Raw genomic sequence first — 19,566 nt, forward strand, 5'->3', positions numbered from 1 at the left:
TTTTAAATATTGCATATTTTATTATTTATTTGCATGAAATATTATTAACGATAAAATGAACAATAACTTGTATATATATTTTGTTTCGGTTAAACTCGTTGCTCACAACTATTCTTTTACGGATAACAGAAATATGGGTTAAGTGCTGATTTCAGTTCATAGTTTTCATAATTAGTTCTATATCAATTTTGCTTTTAGGTACACATTTGCTGCGGAATGTCTTCATTGTTAAATCAACTAATAATATAAATTAAAATAAATATGTACAGTATAAGATGCATAGCCAGTTGTCTGAATATTCCATTGGTATCGCTTGGTCCTTATTTGTTATCATCTTAAAATCCCAATAAGCCGAGAGTTTCACGTAACTTTTGAGGTATATTGCTGTATCTATGAAAATATCAGTATTATTTGGGTATCTATTAATGGGACAGTAAATACTCACTTCATGCCAATTTTTCCGTTCAGTGTTTGAGACAAAACGAAAGACAAAAGGAACCCCTGTCCTAGCACTGAACATGCCTTCTTAAATGATATCAATGACTTTTGAATCTTCAATTCATTTTCAACGTAGTGAGCGCTACGATTCTCCATTTCATTGATTTGGGTAGAACGTAGCATACGACTGCTTCCATTTTCTAATGGCATACGTCGATATGTCATGATGCGTTCACTATTGATGGTGTTGTCTTGTGGGATACGTTTGTCATTGACATCCCGATCGTTGATTTCGCGATTTTCTCGAGTTTCAGCATTCATTGATCGTCGTGAGATATCTCCCTCTTGGATTCGTATATTGCGTTCATTTTCACGTGATTCAAACCGACGCATCATTCTTTCTTCATTGTCTCCACGACGCTCATTAATTTGACGAATTCGCCGAGAATCAGAGTTCCTTTCATTTCTATCTTCATTTTCTCGTGTAAGTGTTCGCATTGACTCACGTTCTTGCCTCTTGTCTTGATGTTGAAGACGATCATTACGATTTACATTTAGATCCCTTTCATTAGATCGACGTGAATCATCATATCGGTTAACCCTTTCAGAGCGCCGTTCTTCAACATCGCGATTATTGTTCATCTCAATGTTAGAAGATTGTCGTGATACGATGTTACCCTCATTTCGCCTTGATTCTACACGTTGATTATTTACTTCGCGCCTATTTTCATTACGGCGTTCACGAATTTCTCGAACTCGTTCGGAATTTTTCTCATTGGATCGTTGTCGCCTTGTAGTATCATGTGTAGGTATATCAGTTCTTCGATCTTCTTCAAAATTGATTCGTTCCCGGGCTTCGTTACTCCTAGCCATTGATCTTCGAGATTCAGTTCGTTGCTGTCGCTCAATAGTACGACGTTCACCACTTCTGTCAGATTCAACATCTGTTACACGTCGTGATTCGTCATTTCGTTCTCCACGATTCCTTTGTTCCCGATCACGTTGTTCTTCAACGTTACGAATTCTTTCTGATTCAACTCCATTTGATGTGCGGGATTCAATTTGAATGTGACTTTCTCGATCCACTTGCCTTTCAATATCATTAGAACGTCGTCGGGACTCCCTTTCGCTGTTAATTAACCTGTCTTCTTCACGTCGTTCTCTAACTTCACGAGTGAATTGGGCGCCACCAATTCGAACATTTCGTTCACTTTCCCTGATATTTCCAACACGACGCTCACGAGCCTCACGGATATTGTCGAATTCATTAGAAGCTAGCATTTCTAAGCGTTGTTCCTTTCGATCCCTAGAGTCTACGTGACGTCGTTCTTCACGAATTCTTTCTCCTGCAGTAGTAAACCGTTGTGATTCATGTCGCCTTGTCGACTCATCTTTACGATCAACATTAGGCTCTTCCAGTTTGTGTGTGGTTTCATCCCTTCTGTCGCTTTGTTCTCGCACTTCAATGCGTTGTTCGTTTCGTTCCCTAGAATCTACTTCACGTCGCACTTCACGAATTCTTTCCTCAGGATTGATGGATCGTTGTGATTCGTATTGTCTTGTTGTTCCATCCCTACGATCGCTTTGCTCTTGACGATCATCGTTACGTTCTCTACGATCGCTTTGATCTCGTCTCTCATCGGTGCGTTCTTCCAGCATTTTACGTCGACCATCTCGATGTGTGTTTTCTCGAGATTCTTCACGTCTTTGTCGAACTTCAAGAATACGATTGGGATCATTGTCATTGGAACGTGGCATATCTGTTCGCTCCTCTCGCTGTGCTCTTGTGCGTTGAATACTACGGTATAAAACATCACGCTTTTCTTCGCTTTCCTTTTGTCGATGTTCATGGCTTTCACGAACTTTATCGGATTCACGAGATGTTGGCAATTCCAAACGAGGCGCGCTTCGTTCCCTATTGTTTTCATCACGGTGGTCATGAACTTCAGGTATTCTTTCAGTTTCATATCGTTGCAACACAACTCGGATTGAGGTTTCTTCTCTTCGTTCTCCTTGCTCCCGTCTATCAACGTTGCGATTGTCACGAATTTCACGTCGGATTTCGTTTGTCCAGCTTTCGTCTTGTTTTCTTTCATTGCCACTACGTTCTTCACGAATTTCACGTCGTATATCGGAAGTTCTCCTTTCACGTCGGATTTCGTTTGTCCTGCTTTCGCCTTGATTTCTTTCATTGTCACCAAGTTCTTCACGAATTTCACGTCGTATATCGGAAGTCCTCCTTGATTCATCTTGTCTTTGTTGAACTCCACGAATTCGATTTAATTCATCTTTAGTGGAGCGTCGAGATTGTAATCGACCTTCTTCTTGAGAATTATCCTTTCGTCCATCTCGAATTTCACGTTGGCTATTTCGCCGCGATTCAACTCGTAATGTGTTCTCTTCTCGTTCATCACGTCTTTGGCGAACTTCACGAATTCTATCAGATCCATCTATGTTAGAGCGTCGTGGTTCATCACGGTTTTGTTTTCGTTCATCATCGTTGCGTGCATCTCGGGTTTCACGTGGGCTACCATTAGATCGTGATGATTCAATTCGTAATGAATTTTCATCTCGTGAATGGCGAACTTCGGATTTATCCAAATTAGAGCGTCGGCTTTCTTCCCTTTCATCACGGTTAGGCTCATCTCGCATTTCACGACGGCTTTCACTGTTTCTTTGTGTTTCAACTCGTCGTAAATTGTTTTCTTTATTTTCATCACGCCTCTGACGAACTTCACTGATACGAGAGCGCTCTAAATCTACTCGGCTTATTTCCCTGTCACGTCTATTATCACTACGGTATTCAGCAGCACGATTGAATTCTATTTCATCATTGGTTCGTCTGGAGTCACTTTGCCTTTGTTCAAATCTAACTTCACGTCGTGTTTGCATGTCACGTTCATTACGATCCACTTCTTCACTTCTATTATCTCTTCGATCTTCTTGGTCCCTGCTACTGTCAGATCGTCGTGATTCTACTCCTGCGTCTTGTATTCTACGTTCTACAAATTTTCTGCTTTCACGTTCATTGCGAATATTGTCTTCCCTGAATTCGTTAGAATCGCTTCGTTGTGAAGTTTTTTCATTACGAGCTTCGTCCATTCTCGATGATTCAAAGCGTCGCTTTTCATTGTTTTCACGATTTTCACGTTCTAATCTATTTTCAGTGCCTCGATTGGAAATCTGGCTAGACCTCCTCCCAAAATCATCAACAATATTCCTCTGAAGTTCATTTCGCCGGTTATGGTCTTCTCGCTCCCTTACATCATTCCTCTTATTAAAATTCCTTACTTCAGATTTATTTTCATCGCGTCTTTGTCGAATTTCACGAACTGCTTCCATGTTACGATCAAGCCGATTTTCTTGGAGTTCTCGTGAAATTCGTTCCTCTCTGTTTGCCGATCTAATACGGTTATCCAGAGAACTTGATTCTCTCATCCGCATGGTTTCATCGGCACGATCTAAAATTCGTTCCCGTTGTCGTCCATCGTTGCTGATATGTTTAAGAAATTCATGGCGATTGTTATTGGTCGAGGTATCGGATGAAGTAACTTCAAATATTATCACCCTATCACAATTTCGCGAAAGATCCTGGCCGAAAATTGGCACTAACAATAGAAGGCCGAAAACAGATAATAACCGCCAGAAGCCAAGTAGCATTTTATTCCCCTAATTTACTTTGCGATTTTAATTGAAAAATATTTGCTTCCTTGTTTGGAATTGATTTGGCTCTTTCGAAACCTTAGACTTGACTGTTGTCCTGTCAACATTCCTTTGGCCCTTTTATACTCCAAAATTCCTTTGCAATTCAATAGTTTTTGATTGAAATTAAATTGAATGAAATGTAATTTATTTATTTCTCTTATCGCACATGTACAACAAGTCTAAGGATGTTCATCCTTTATCCTTTAAACCATGAATGAATGTATGTGTGTTTAGTGGAAGTGTGTTTTTCGCACTTTTTATGAATGAAAATTGAGAATGAAGTCCATTCATGTAAACGTCTATGACGTCATATACTGAGTATATGTATGTGTCTTAAATTGTTTTTTGTACGGCAGGCGTAAGATCCGATAATAACCTCGTCATGAATTGTTAAGTAATTCGAAATGCAATATAATAACGGATTTTTTTTGTAAAGATTTTTAAGAGCAATGAAATAACTCTAATATGTTGTTTTGTTTTTTATACAGTCGAAATTCTCTATAGCGAACTTCCCTATAACGATTTTTACTCTATAACGAATAAAAATTTAAAACACAACATTTTCCCAGACATTTTCACCTCTTATAGCGAACTTCCCTATAGCGAATACTTCTCTATAACGAAGTTTTTTTAATGCACAAGTGGAATTTCTCAATTACTGTCTATGACGAATTATTGAAAAAACGTTATTCATTAACAAATCTTTCGATGTGAAAGATATACACAGTCTACGATGGAAAAAACCATTGGCTGTAATATGAATGTAATATTGAAAATTTGATTTCTGGAATAGAAGGGGGACAAATGAGTCGTCTTTGGAAATAAAAAAGATTCAACTTGAAATTCACAAATGCAAATTTGAAATCTTGGATGTATGTATAAATAGGGGCTCCAAATGGCGAAAATTGTCTTGCAGCAACAAAAACATCTAATATGCCCGAGGATGCTAGCCTAACCAGCTAACGAAACGATCGACGCATAGCGGTTGATGTGTGTGTAGGATTTCGCTAGATATCAATTTTTCAATGTAATCTCCTTGGGTCAAAGAGCTCGATTAATTAAATTAGTTATTCATTTTAATTTGCACAATAAATGTGAAAGAAAACACATTCATCAAAGGTCGTTTTTATTAAAGTTCACATTAAAAAGGAGAGGCAAAAATCATTCATAAATGCTCTAAAGGACTTAAAAAATGGTTTTGTAGCCGGTATCTGTCCATAGACACGGTGCACCTTAACTAACTTTGAATGAAAGGTGCTTACACCTGGGAACTTTTTGCGGATTGTGGAACTACAATGTTCATAGATGAGAAAAATAAAAAAAAACAAGTAAAAAGTGTCAGTCGGCCTTGCCGAAAGAGGTATACCCTCAGCCAATGTGAATTGAAACTTTCATCTACGGAGAGAATGTATTTAGCGTCTCTTCAGAATTTTGTGGCCCTTTTTCAACATTTGAACTTGCCGACAAAAATGTGGATTAGGATTTAACACAAATGTTGAACTTTTGTGGTGGAGGTACCCTTAGAGAGGACCGATACGGGCCATTTTAGAAGTTAAACTAAATTTTGACAAAATATTAGGAGATCCAAAGTTTGGACCAAATTGGTTGCACCATTCAAGTGATATCGGCCTAACATTTTAGTGACATTTTTTAAATATTGGGTAGAAGTACCGGAAGTTGGGGACCGGTATTGCCCCATGAAACTAAGTTTGGATAAAATATGACGAATACCAAATGTTGCACCAAATCGGTAGAACAGTTCGAGGGCCAGATATGGTGACATAAGGCTTTTTACACCTATCGGGATGTTTTCCCCAGAAATATGGACCTGCTCCTGAAAAACATTTACCGTCGTAATGGAGGTAGCGAATGCAAATCGCTTCAACAAAAATCAAAGTGATTCGAGAGCAGGTCTTAAAGTGAACATATCCGAAATGTTGTGTGGGAGGTACCCAAAGGAGTGCACAAATATAATCCATATACGAACCTGATCTATATCTGGTAGATATATTAGGATATGCAGAGTATGGATTACATCAGTCACTCCCTTCAAGAGTTATCGTGCGCTTCAACCACTACACACGGTGTCATAGGGGTTTTTTGCACCTTGCAGGCTATTTTCTCAGGAAGTATAGACTTGCCCCTTATGAAACTTGTACCGTCGTATGGGGAACAGCGAATACAAGTTGCTATAATAAAAATCAAAGCGATTCGAGAGCAGGTCCTTAACTGAACTTTTCCGAAATTTTGTGTGGGAGGTACCCGAAGGAGTGGACCGATTGAGTCCATATTTAAACTTCATCTAAGTCTGGTAGAACTTTCACGATGTACAAAGTGTGGGCCAAATCGGTTACTCCCTTCAAGAGTTATCGTGCGCACAAATTTTCCGAACATTTTCGAACTTTTGTGGGGGAGGTACCGGAAGGAGTGGACCGATATAACCCATCTTCGAACTTAAACTAAGTTTGGGCAAAATATTACGAAAGCCAAATTTTGAACCGAATCGGTTGCTCCGTTCGAGTGTTATCGTACGCACCAGCCAGCCCGACAGACAGACGGACGGACATGGCTAAATCAACTCCAAATTGTCTGAAACACATTTCGTCCAAACATACTTGGGGTCTAAAACCATTATTCTATGAGGCACATTTTGCCCGTATGAAAGTGTATATACATACCCTCGTTAGCATAAATGCTGAGGGCATAAAAACAAAAAAAACGATTTTATTTGGAAACCGCCAGTCCTATCGGAAAAGGACTAAAGGAAATATTGTAGAGAATATTCACTGCTACAATAATGTTTTAGTCCCATTTCGAAAAGGCGTTCTGTTTCCATGCAAAATCCTGAAAACCTAAAAAACCCTAAAAATGTGAACTTTGACCATAAAGAAATTTTTGGATTTTTCTCATCTATGAACATTGCTGTGTTTTGAACTTCTATATCTCAAAAAATTTTCACAGCTACAACATTTGCTCTAATCCCTTTTCAATAGGACTTGCGGTTTCCAAGCAATATCGTAAAAACCTAAAAAACTCTAGAAATGTGAACTTTGGTCGGGATTAATTTAAAAAGCGCTCCGGTGATTTTTTTGTTTTTTTTTTTTCATCTATGAACATTGTAGTTTCAGAATCCGCAAAAACTTTCCTTACATTTAAAGTTGGTTCAGGCGCACGGTGATGTTAGAAAGTAATTCCTTTATCTAACTGCTGCATTGATGTAATTTCCATAAAGTGAGAGGTCAAGATTTTGTTTTCAAGTTTAGTTTTCGTAAGTTCTCTGAATATGACCCCAGAATTTAAATTACTGATTAACAAGTAAAAAAGTATCAGTCGGCTTTGCCGACAGAGATATACTCTCAGCCCATGTGAACACTTTTTGGACATTTTAACTTGCCGACAAAGATGTGGATTAGGATTAAAGTTCAAAAGTGTCGATAGATATCGCGCCCTCTAGGCATTTCAGTGAGCCATCGTATAATTTTTGGACCAGTATGCCAGAAAGCATGGACTTGTCCACGGAAAACATAATATCGCTGTAAAAAGGACCATATCAAACAGCATCGGTATGCATTTCCAAAGGATTTTTGAACAGACCCGAAACTGCACTTGAACACAAAGGTTGAAGTTTTTTGGGGAAGGTATCCTAAGGAGAGGACCGATATGGGCCATTTACGAAGTTTAAGTAAATTTGGACAAAATGTTAGGAGATCCAAAGTTTGGACCAAATTGGTTGATCCGTTCAAGAGACATAGTGTATACCATTTTTTTAAATATTAAGGGAAGTACCGGCAGCTGTGGACCGGTATTGCCCATCTTCGAACTGAAACTGAAGTTTAGACAAAAAATAACGAAGGCCAGTTCGAGAGTTATTGTGCTCTCCAGCCACTACATATGGTGCCATAGGGGTTTTTACACCTTTCGAGCTGTTTTCTCAAGAAGTATGGACTTGCTCCTAAAAACCGTAGTAATTGAGGCAGCGAATGCAAGCTGCTTCAACAAAAATCAAAGCGATTCGATTGCAGGTCCTAATCGGAACTTATCCCAAATTTTGTGTGGGAGGTACCCGAAGAAGTGGACAAATTGAGTCCATATTGGAACATCATCTAAGTCTGGTAGAAACTTCACGATGTGCAAAGTATGGACCAAATCGGTTACTCCCTTCAAGAGTTATCATGCCCACAAATTTTCCGAACATTTTGGAGCTTTTGTGGGGGAGGTACCGGAAGGAGTGGACCGATATAGCTCATCTTCGAACTTAAACTAAGTTTGGACAAAATATTACGAAAGCCAACATTTGAACCAAATCGGTTCATCCGTTCGAGAGTTATCGTGCGCACCAGCCAGCCAGAAAGACGGACGGACATTGCTCAATCGACTCCAAATTGTCTGAAACACATTTCGTCCAAACATACTTGGAGTCTAAAACCATTATTTCGATGAGGCACATTTTGCCCGTATGAAAGTGTATATAGCCTAAAGGCTGAGGGTATAAAAAGGGTGATATTCCTTATAGGGCCCACCATTTTTTGCTCTGAAATATTCGAAATAACAAATTTTTTCAACCGGTTTATGATATTTCTTTATGTTTGTTAGAAGATTAGCCAATTCCGTCCATAATTACAAATATTGTTTAGTTGTTTTGGTATTTTCTGTATTTCTGGGCCCGCATGGGGGCTCAGCACCTTCCGGTGTTTAAATTGTAATTAGCGATGCAGAATTTATCCTGAAAAATAATGCTAGGAAGGAAAACTAACTTTCCTGCTAAGATTTTAATTGTCAAATTACAATTATCTTAAGAAATATTCTTGTTAACTTGGGTTGGCTCCAATATTTTTCACACCTCCTAATAGGCCCAATCATACATCTGCCCTGCACAATACAGCATCGAACCCCTTATTGGACAAATCTTGATTAAAGTTTATTTATGGGATACCATTTAATTATAAAAAATCCGCCATAGCACACTGTGTAGAAATGTTTTAGAAACGTTTAATGCATTAGTAGGAATATTTTGTTAAACAACTAACCCTCATGCGGTCCATAGTCCCTTTGTACAAAATCAATTAAAAGCTCCTTCGTCATAAAACTTTACTTTAGGTCGCAGAATATACATACCAAATCGTATGTAAAATATGCAAAAAATAAAAACACGTTTTAGGGTTAAAGTCGCACTTCGTCTGAGTCAAGGTATATTCATATAAGGTAAATGCATAAATTACAACAACTAACAAATTTACAAAAACAACATTGTTGTTATTGAAAATTAATTGTCAAAGATAAATATTGAATAATAGGGTCGTTCCAAAAATTTGTTGAGGAAAAACATAAATACATTTTGAAAATCCTCTAAATTAGAACAAATTTTAAACAAAATGTAAATATAAAGCATTCAGAACTGTCGTAGGTCATTGTTATTACACGTTTACTGTGAAAAGAAGAATTTTATGGTAGCAAATTTCGAAGTTTCAAATTTCATAAGTAGACCCTATTACATTTTGAAAACTAAATTTACAAAAAAAGTAAGAATACAGCTGATTGTCACTTCTACCTTGTATAAATATGCCTTGGTCTGAGTTTATTAAAAATTTTCCCACAAAACATAACTTTAGGGGGACGACGTGAAAGACAAAAATATTCTTCTTCAAATTTCAAAGAAATTACGTTTTTATTTACATCATATGCCATGAAAATGTCAGTACGAACTTTGCCGAAAAAAATACGAAAATATTTCATATTTTTGGTTTGTCTTTTTACGTACTGAACTTTACTGAACATTTGTTCTTCAGTAAAGTTTTGACAATTGTATAATTGAAATGTTGCTAAACATTACTGAAGAAACAATGTTCAGTAAAGTTCAGTACGTAAAAGGACAAACCTTTTGTTTTATGAAATTTTTACACCAAAAAACCGTTCTAGCTAAAGAGTGTCAAAAGAAGAAATATTCCACAAAAAATTTAACTATGAGTCTCAGAATAAGTCGTATATCTAGGTTTAATATTTTCTTAAAAATATTACATTACAAGTTTATATATTATAGAATGAAATTATTTGTTTAAATTCTGGACTGTTGTTTGTTTTGGATTGAGTCAAAATCTTCCAAAATCTTTCACTTTTTGGGGATAGTGTTAACAGAAGAAATGTTCCAAATCAATCTAAATTTGTGTGCGATCGCCATGAAATTCGGAGCAAACTTAGAAATTATATACGCAGTTCTTTTCAGTTGTTTTCTTGTGATATAGCCAAAATAAAACATGTAAACGTTAAATATTGCATATTTTCTTATTTATTTGCATAAAATATTATTTATAACGATAAAATGAACAATAACTTTTATATATATTTTGTTTCGGTTAAACTCGTTGCTCACAACTATTATTTTACGGATAACAGAAATATGGGTTAACTGCTGATTTCATTTCATAGTTTTCATAATTAGTTCTATATCAATTTTGCTTTTAGGTACACATTTGCTGCGGAATGTCTTCATTGTTAAATCAACTAATAATATAAATTAAAATAAATATGTACAGTATAAGATGCATAGCCAGTTGTCTGAATATTCCATTGGTATCGCTTGGTCAATATTTGTTATCATCTTAAAATCCCAATAAGCCAAGAGTTTCACGTAACTTTTGAGGTATATTGCTGTATCTGGGAAAAATATTAATATTATTGGATATCAATTAATGGGACTGTAAATACTCACTTCATGCCAATTTTTCCGTTCAGAGTTTGAGACACAACGAAAGACAAAAGGAAGCCTTGACCTAGCACTAAACAGGCTTTTTTAAATGGTATTAATGGCTTTTGAATTTTTAATTCATTCTCAATGAAGAGAGCGCTGCGATTGTCCATTTCATTGATTTGGGTAGAACGTTGCATACGATTGCTTTTATTTTCGACTGGCATACGTCGGATTGTGATGATGCGTTCACTATTGAGGGTGTTGTCTTGTTGGATTCGTTTGTCATTGACATCCCGATCGTTGATTTCGCGATTTTCTCGAGTTTCAGCATTCATTGATCGTCGTGAGATATCTCCCTCTTGGATTCGTATATTACGTTCATTTTCACGTGATTCAAACCGACGCATAATTCTTTCTTCATTGTCTCCACGACGCTCATTAATTTGACGAATTCGCCGAGAATCAGAGTTCCTTTCATTTCTATCTTCATTTTCTCGTGTAAGTGTTCGCCCTGACTCACGTTCTTGTCGTGATACGATGTTACCCTCATTACGCCTTGACTCTATACTTTGATTATTTACTTCGCGCCTATTTTCATCACGGCGTTCACGAATTTCACGAACTCGTTCGGAATTTTTCTCATTGGATTGTTGTCGCCTTGTAGTATCATCAGCTCTTCGATCTTCATCAAAATTGATTCGTTCTCGGGCTTCGTTACTCCTAGCCATTGATCTTCGAGATTCAGTTCGTTGTTCTCGCTCAATAGTACGACGTTCACCACTTCTGTCAGATTCAACATTTGTTACATGTCGTGATTCGTCATTTCGTTCACCACGATTCCTCTGTTCCCGATCACGTCGTTCTTCAACATTGCGATTTTTTTCTGATTCAACTCGATTTGATGTTCGGGATTCAATTTGAATGCGGCTTTCTCGATCGACTTGCCTTTCAATATCATTAGAACGTCGTAAGGACTCCCTTTCGCTGTTAATTAACCTGTCTTCTTCACGTCGTTCTCTAACTTCAGGAGTGAATTGGGCGCCACCAATTCGAACATTTCGTTCACTTTCCCTGATATTTCCAACACGACGCTCACGAGCCTCACGGATATTGTCGAATTCATTAGAAGCTAGCATTTCTAAGCGTTGTTCCTTTCGTTCCCTAGGGTCTACATGACGTCGTTCTTCACGAATTCTTTCTCCTGCAGTAGTAAACCGTTGTGATTCATGTCGCCTTGTCGACTCACCATTATGCTCTTCTAGTTTGCGTGTGGTTTCATCCCTTCTGTCGCTTTGTTCCCGAACTTCCATGCGTTGTTCGTTTCGTTCCCTAGAATCTACTTCACGTCGCACTTTACGAATTCTTTCTTCAGGATTGATGGATCGTTGTGACTCGTATTGTCTTGTTGTTCCATCCCTACGATCGCTTTGCTCTTGACGATCATCGTTACGTTCTCTACGATCGCTTTGATCTCGCCTATCATCGGTGCGTTCTTCCAGAATTTCACGTCGACCACCTCGGTTTGTATTTTCTCGAGATTCTTCACGTCTTTGTCGAACTTCACGAATACGGTTGGCATTATTCTCATTGGAACGTGGCATATCTGTTCGCTCATCTCGCTGTACTCTTGTGTGATGAACATTACGGTATAAAACATCACGCTTTTCTTCGCTATCTTCTCGTCGACGTTCACGACTTTCACGAACATTATTGGATTCACGAGGTGCTGGTAATTCCAAACGAGGTGCTCTTCGTTCATCACGGTGGTCATGAACTTCAGGTATTCTTTCAGTTGCAGATCGTTGCGATACAAATCGGGAAGATGTTTCTTCTCTTCGTTCACCTTGTTCCCGTCTATCAAAGGTGCGATCGTCACGAATTTCACGTCGGATTTCGTTTGTCCTGCGTTCACCGTGTTTTCTTTCATTATCACTACGTTCTTCACGAATTTCACGTCGTATATCGGAAGTCCTCCTTTCACGTCGGATTTCGTTTGTCCTGCTTTCGCCTTGATTTCTTTCATTGTCATTACGTTCTTCACGAATTTCACGTCGTATATCGGAAGTCCTCCCTGATTCATCTCGGCTTTGTTGAACTTCACGAATTCGATTTAATTTATCTTCAGTGGAGCGTCGAGATTGTAATCGGCCTTCTTCTTGAGTATTATCCTTTCGTTCATCTCGAATTTCAAGTCGGCTATCTCTCCGCGTTTCAAATCGTAATGTGTTGTCTTCTCGTTCATCACGCTTTTGGCGAACTTCACGAATTCTATCAGATGCATCTATGTTAGAGCGTCGTGGTTCATCACGGGTTTGTTTTCGTTCATCATCGTTGCGTGCATCTCGAGTTTCACGTGGGCTATCACCAGCTCGTTCTGCATCAATTCGTAATGAATTTTCATCTCGTGATTGGCGAACTTCACGTCGGCTTTCTTCCCTTTCATCACGGTTAGGCTCATCTCGCATTTCTCGTCGGCTTTCACTGTTTCTTTGTGTTTCAACTCGTCGTAAATTGTTTTCTTTATTCTCATCACGCCTCTGATGAACTTCGCTGATACAAGAGCGCTCTAAATCTACTCGGCTTATTTCCCTGTCACGTCTATTATCAGTACGGTATTCAGCAGCACGATTGAATTCCATTTCATCATTAGTTCTTCTGGAGTCACTTTGCCTTGTATCACGTTCAAATCTAACTTCACGTCGAGTTTCCATGCCACGTTCATTACGATCCACTTCTTCATTTCTATTATCTCTTCGATCTTCTTGGCCCCTGCTAATTTCAGATCGTCGTGATTCTACTCGTGCTTCTTGTTCTCTTCGTTCTACTGATTCTCGGCTTTCTCGTTCATTGCGAATAGTATCTTCCCTGAATTCGTTAGAATCGCTTCGTCGTGAGGTTTGTTCATTACGAGATTCGTCCATTCTCGTTGATTCGGAACGTCGCATTTCATTTGTTTTGCGATTTTCACGTTCTAATCCATTTTCATTATGCCTATTGGAAATCTGGCTAGACGTCCTTTCAAAATCATCTACAATATTCCTCTGGAGTTCATTTCGCCGGGTATGGTCTTCAGCACGACGGTCTTCTCGCTCCCTTACATCATTTCTCTCATTAAAATTCCTTACTTCAGATTTATTTTCATCGCGTCTTTGTCGAATTTCACGAACTGCTTCCATGTTACGATCAAGTCGATTGTCTTGGCGTTCTCGTGAAATTCGTTCCTCTCTATTTGCCGATCTAATACGGTTATCCAGAGAACTTGATTCTCTCATCCGCATGGTTTCATCGGCACGATCTAAAATTCGTTCCCGTTGTCGTTCAATGCGATTTTCACGTCCATCGTTCCTGATATGTTTAAGAAATTCATGGCGATTGTTATTGGTCGAGGTATCGGATGAATTCTCTTGCCATATTAAATCAATATTCCGTTCATGACAATGGTCCCTTTCACAATTTCGCGATAAATCCTGGCCGAAAATAGGAATCAACAATAAAAGGCTTAAAGCAGCTTTTAACTGCCCAGAGCCAAATAACATTTTCACTTGTTAAGCTTTAATTTACTGTGCGCGGCTTTAGTTCAAATTTAAAGTTTTCAAAAATAATTTTATTCTTTAATGAACTTCTGGACTAGTGTTAAGGATTTCCCTTTTTGGCGTTTTAGCTTTCGTTTTATTCGTCGATTTGTTTCGTTCGAAGTCGTTTTAGAGACTGTTATCCTCTGAACAATTTCTATTCCTTTTATACTCTAACATTCCTCAGCATAGACGATGTTCTTGCTGTTATTGTGTTCTTTTTTATTGGATTTCAATTAAATTAAATCTGATTTATTTGTTTCTCTTATCTTGCTGGCACACTACACATGCTACAGGATATAAACACCGAGTAATATTTATCCTGCATTCTTTATTTGTGTTATATGCTTCAGTGAATCCTGTTATTGAAAAATTTGTTGCTGTTCTGTTGTCGTTCGTTTCACACACTTTTCATGAATGAAATTTCGTTTTCTGAATGAAATTCATTGATAAGAAATGGTTTGTTCCAGCTCCATGTGACGTCATTGTATGTTATGAGCAGAATACTCGTCTATGGGTATTGGAATGGTAATAGTATTGCATACTCGTGTATGCATGTAAAGCTACTTTAACTTCATAAAGAAGTTCATGGCGAGGTTTATTATATGTTTTTATATGCGACATCTGGGATTTTAAGTTAATAGAAGTCCCTTTGTAAACACTATTTCCAACTAAAATTGCATATTAGCAGTCTAAAATTTATATCTACTGCAAAATCTGTTTATTTGCAAGAATGGAAATGGAAACAGTAGATGCTATCATTGGCTTGTATCGAAATGAAAATAAGGAATGGTTATCTCTAGAATTCTTAAGCAAAGTAAGCTGCGATACAAGAAAACAATCATATAAGGAAAGCCAATCTCCAACCAACTCACTGTATTCCCAATGTCGAAATTTTTGGCTAAAAATATTTTTTGAAGTTTCAAAATATTCATTTTTTTTGCACATAATAAAAAACACTTCAAATCAACTGAAAATAATTAGTCTTTACAAATACCGTTAGTTGGTGCAGTACCAAAGTTGACATTTTTTTTGTATAAAAATAAATTAGATGTTATGCTATATTCCCCGCGGGAGTTTGTTAGTTCTCCTACCGGGCGCGTCCCCACCGGCGGATAGGGGGAGGAGGATGGTCGTACCACTCTGTCCAATACCTATTGCATGGTGGGTCTGGGGCAGAGAGGTGGGATTATCCACCTCTGGAAACCTTGAGTTTCCCGCGGACAAAAAACTGACTATGGGGGTGTTCCCCTAAAACAAAAAACAAATATGGAAGGAAAAAAAGAAGAAAAAGTTACGGTGCAGGGCCTAATAAACCCAGTGCCGGCGGGGACCAGTGATCTGCCTACGAGTCACACCCCGTCGATATCATGCGATCGTGAGCAATCTCCCATAGATGTGGGTGCCTTGGCATCTGTGGTCGAAGGTAATGCTACAAGCACACAACCTAGTGTAAAACCTAGTGTAAAAACGGAGGAGGATAAAGGGCAGCACAGGGGGAGGATTAACTTGACCCAACTATCTGATGATGGTAGCGACCCTGATTCCGAATCCGATTGCTGCGGCAAAACAAACACCACCGTTGTGGAAAATCCCATGAAAGAGGAAGTCCACAAGATGGTAGAAGAAGTGAGCGAGAGCATCGCAAAGCTCACGACGAAAAGAGTGCAGTGGTCTGGGGCCCAAAGGAAGAAATTTAAGAGGAACCAGGCAAAACTAAAGAAGGAAAAACAGCTGGCTGCTTCAAAGGTTACCACAGAAAGTCCCTCCACTTCTTCGGAAGCGGCGAAGAGGACAAGGTCTCCTGAGGAGCAGAACGTGGCAAAACCCAGTAAGAAGAAAAAGGGCTTCCCACCTTCAATTGCCCAGAACAAACCTCGTCAGGACAAAAGCCAAGGAGACTGCCAAAAGGATCCTTCAAATGATACTGAAGAGGCGAGTTCTGACAAAAAGAAGGTGAGCGCGACGTCGGAATCTTCTGCGGTGGCCAAGGACTCAGTAAAGAAGCCTACTACCACCCAGAAGAGGAAGATGGACGCTGAAACCGGAACGGAGCCGCCATCGACTTACGCCAAGGTAGCCAAGAGATACTACAAGGACGAGCTGTGCTACGCAGTAATCGATACTAGTAAAGGATCTGGAAGGCTACACAAAGAGTACTTACCGGAGATCGAGAAATCGATCAACGATAAAATATTGGAACAAATCCTGCAAGGACGAGTCTCAATAAAAATAAACTGCTGTGAGCCAAGGGGGGACCTCCTATTGTACCACCTGGACTCACACGCAAACTCTGCAGCTCTCGGGGAGGTAGTCAGCAGTATAGCAACTCCATGGGAAGGTGGCAGACTAAAACTGGTGAGGAAAGACGAAATTCCTCACCTAACCAAAGCATCGGTGTACGTCAAGGGGTATGGCTGCAAGCTCGAGACGGAGCGCATGCTCGAGGTCTTTGGCGTACAAAACGAGGCCCTAAAGGTGGAAAGATGGGAGGTCTTCCACAGGGAGGAGAAGGAAGACGGCACTCTCCTTGTGATGGGGATCGACGATCTCTCGCTAGCCGGGCTCGTCAAAACCAAGGGCAAGGCATTCTTCGTCTCGAACTCGGTCTACTTCAAAGTTGGAAAGGCAAGAGTTGGTGAGGAGGAGATTGCCAAACCAAATAACCAAGAGGTCAACCTACCAAAAGGCTTTCAGGAGGGAGGAGCAGACGAAATTAGCGACTCCCAAGAAGCCAACAATCTGGAGGACCAATGATTGAGGTCATCCAGATCAACCTCCATCGGAGCGAAACGGCAACACTAGCCCTGATGGACAAAATAACTAAAGGTAATATACATATTAGTTTAATCCAAGAACCTTGGACCATAAAAAACAAGGTTTCTGGACTTAACCATATAAATTATCAACTCTTTTACGCAAATACGGGATCCCGACCGAGGACCTGCATTATATGCCACAAAAACTTATGCTTTCTTTTTTCTCCAGAGTTGTCATCGTCGGACGTTACAGTATTGAAGCAGGGGAATGGTAACATATACCTAGCATCATTATACCTGCCGTTCGACTCCCCGACATTACCACCTTCGTCGGAATTGCAGCAACTGGTGAGAAGGATAAAGCAAACAGGTAACGAAGTACTAGTAGGTAGCGATGCTAACTCTCACCACATCTCGTGGGGTAGTACTAACATTAACAAAAGGGGACAAGCCCTTATAGATTACTTAAATACTAACGACCTAATTACACTTAACACCGGGAATACGCCAACCTTTGTTAATAGAATTAGGGAGGAAGTACTAGATATAACGATATGTTCAGAAAATTTAATAAACGAGGTACACGAGTGGAGGGTCCTGGAGGAACACTCCTTCTCAGACCATAAGTATATTAGATTTAAAATAGCTAGGCCATCGCCTAACCCGATAACCTTCCGAAACAAATCCAAAACAAATTGGACAAAGTTCGGAAAACGAGTAAAAGAAAGACTTGGGCAACCAGATGAGGAATGCCTAAGTAAGGAGGACATAGAGAGAGATGTCCTAAAGTTAACTGAGGCACTAGTAAAGTCTTTCGAGGAAAGTTGTCCCCTTCGAGAGAGGAAATCCGCCTACGAAAAACCCTGGATGACAGGGGAAATTCGGAATAAAGGCAAGGAGGTCCGCAGACTTTATAATAGGGCCAAACGTAAAAAAGCAGCTGTATTCTGGGACAACTATCAGGCAAAATTAAAGGAATACAACAAAATAACAAGAAACGCCAAACGAAACTCCTGGAAGCTTTTCTGCGAACAGGTGGATAGTGTAAATGACGTTTCAAAGATTAAAAAGTTTCTATCTAAAACCCATACACAGACCGAGCAATTGGTCGATGGAAATGGAAAAAGGATTGAAACAACAGAAGAAACTCTAGGCCTTCTGATGAAAACGCACTTCCCGCAGAATACCATGGTTAACACTGAGGCATCGACGGAATGTATTAACTCATCGGAAGAAGCACCAAAGATCGACAGCTTAATGGTCCAACAAGCCATTTTAAGCTTTTCACCATATAAAGCAGCTGGACCAGACCAGATCTTCCCGGCTTTATTACAGAGGGAAGTGGACTTTATTGCGTCCAAACTGGTCGGGATCTTCAATGCATGCTTAAAACTTGCATACACTCCTATAGCCTGGCAGAAGGCAAGGGTAGTTTTTATACCCAAACCTGGCAAGGCAAGTTATGCAACACCAAAATCTTATCGACCGATAAGTTTAACTTCATTCTTACTCAAAACAATGGAACGGACAGTCGACACCATGATAAAGAGTAAGATCCCCAACGATATGCTTAAATTCAAACAACATGCATACGTTAAAGGCAGATCAGTGGAAACCGCATTGCATGAGGTAGTACACCACATAGAAAGAACCTTCGAAATGAAAATGTACACACTTGCTGTATGCATCGACATCGAAGGCGCTTTCAATAACGTAAGCACCGAGACACTTATCCACTCCTTAGACGAGTTTCAGGTAGACAGGGCCTTAAGGAACTGGATAAACCACATGCTAAGGAATAGATGGATAAGCTGCGGGCTATACGACGTGAAAATAAGAAACAAAGTTGGACAAGGAACGCCACAGGGAGGGATACTTTCACCTCTGTTGTGGGTTACCACCATAAACAGTCTCTTGAGGACCCTAACCGAAGAAGGATTTGACCCAGTCTGCTACGCAGACGACGTTATAATACTTCTGAGGGGAAAGAATCCGAATCAACTCTGTCGTAGAGCAGAAACGGCTCTAAAAATTGCTTTTAACTGGGCCAGGCCGAGAGGTCTGAACGTCAACCCAGAAAAAACAGAATTATGTCTATTCACTAGGAAAACGAAAATGGGGCACTACGAGGAACCAGTTTTTCTAGATAAGACAATAAATATCTCTTGTACAGTTAAATATCTAGGAGTAATTCTGGATAGGAAACTTAAATGGAAAGACCATATACAAGAAAGGGCCAACAAGGCCCAAATATGTTGGTCAACCTGCAGAAGGGCGATAGGCTCAAAATGGGGGTTCAATCCTAGGATGATACACTGGCTATACAGAAGCGTAATTAGACCAATTCTAACCTACGCGTCTGTGGTATGGTGGACAGCCATGGACAAAAAATGCAATGTGGAAATAT

At 39.4% G+C, this 19,566-nt stretch overlaps 2 protein-coding genes across 2 annotated transcripts; both read right to left on the reverse strand.

Moving 5' to 3' along the window:
- LOC141398632 (uncharacterized) lies at positions 1–4,177 on the reverse strand. Its single transcript, XM_073976095.1, has 2 exons — positions 446–4,177; positions 1–390 (listed from the first exon to the last, which is right to left on the reverse strand). The coding sequence occupies exons 1-2, from the start codon at positions 4,096–4,098 to the stop codon at positions 336–338; spliced, it is 3,708 nt and encodes a 1,235-aa protein (XP_073832196.1). The 5' UTR covers positions 4,099–4,177; the 3' UTR covers positions 1–335.
- Positions 4,178–10,403: 6,226 nt separating this feature from the next.
- LOC141398633 (uncharacterized) lies at positions 10,404–14,541 on the reverse strand. Its single transcript, XM_073976097.1, has 2 exons — positions 10,850–14,541; positions 10,404–10,794 (listed from the first exon to the last, which is right to left on the reverse strand). The coding sequence occupies exons 1-2, from the start codon at positions 14,362–14,364 to the stop codon at positions 10,740–10,742; spliced, it is 3,570 nt and encodes a 1,189-aa protein (XP_073832198.1). The 5' UTR covers positions 14,365–14,541; the 3' UTR covers positions 10,404–10,739.
- Between the last annotated feature and the right edge of the window lie 5,025 nt (positions 14,542–19,566).

This window comes from Musca autumnalis, unplaced genomic scaffold, assembly GCF_047663935.1.
Source record: "Musca autumnalis isolate F117 unplaced genomic scaffold, ASM4766393v1 scaffold_3, whole genome shotgun sequence".
Lineage (NCBI taxonomy): Eukaryota > Metazoa > Arthropoda > Insecta > Diptera > Muscidae > Musca > Musca autumnalis.

What these genes read in the sequence shown, in the direction of transcription:
- LOC141398633 (XM_073976097.1), bottom strand. Translation starts at nt 14,364, where the DNA reads ATGTTATTTGGCTCTGGGCAGTTAAAAGCTGCTTTAAGCCTTTTATTG. An exon ending in AACGGAAAAATTGGCATGAA is followed by an intron (nt 10,795 to 10,849) that starts GTGAGTATTTAC and finishes TATTTTTCCCAG; the next exon opens with ATACAGCAATATACCTCAAA.
- LOC141398632 (XM_073976095.1), bottom strand. Translation starts at nt 4,098, where the DNA reads ATGCTACTTGGCTTCTGGCGGTTATTATCTGTTTTCGGCCTTCTATTG. An exon ending in AACGGAAAAATTGGCATGAA is followed by an intron (nt 391 to 445) that starts GTGAGTATTTAC and finishes ATATTTTCATAG; the next exon opens with ATACAGCAATATACCTCAAA.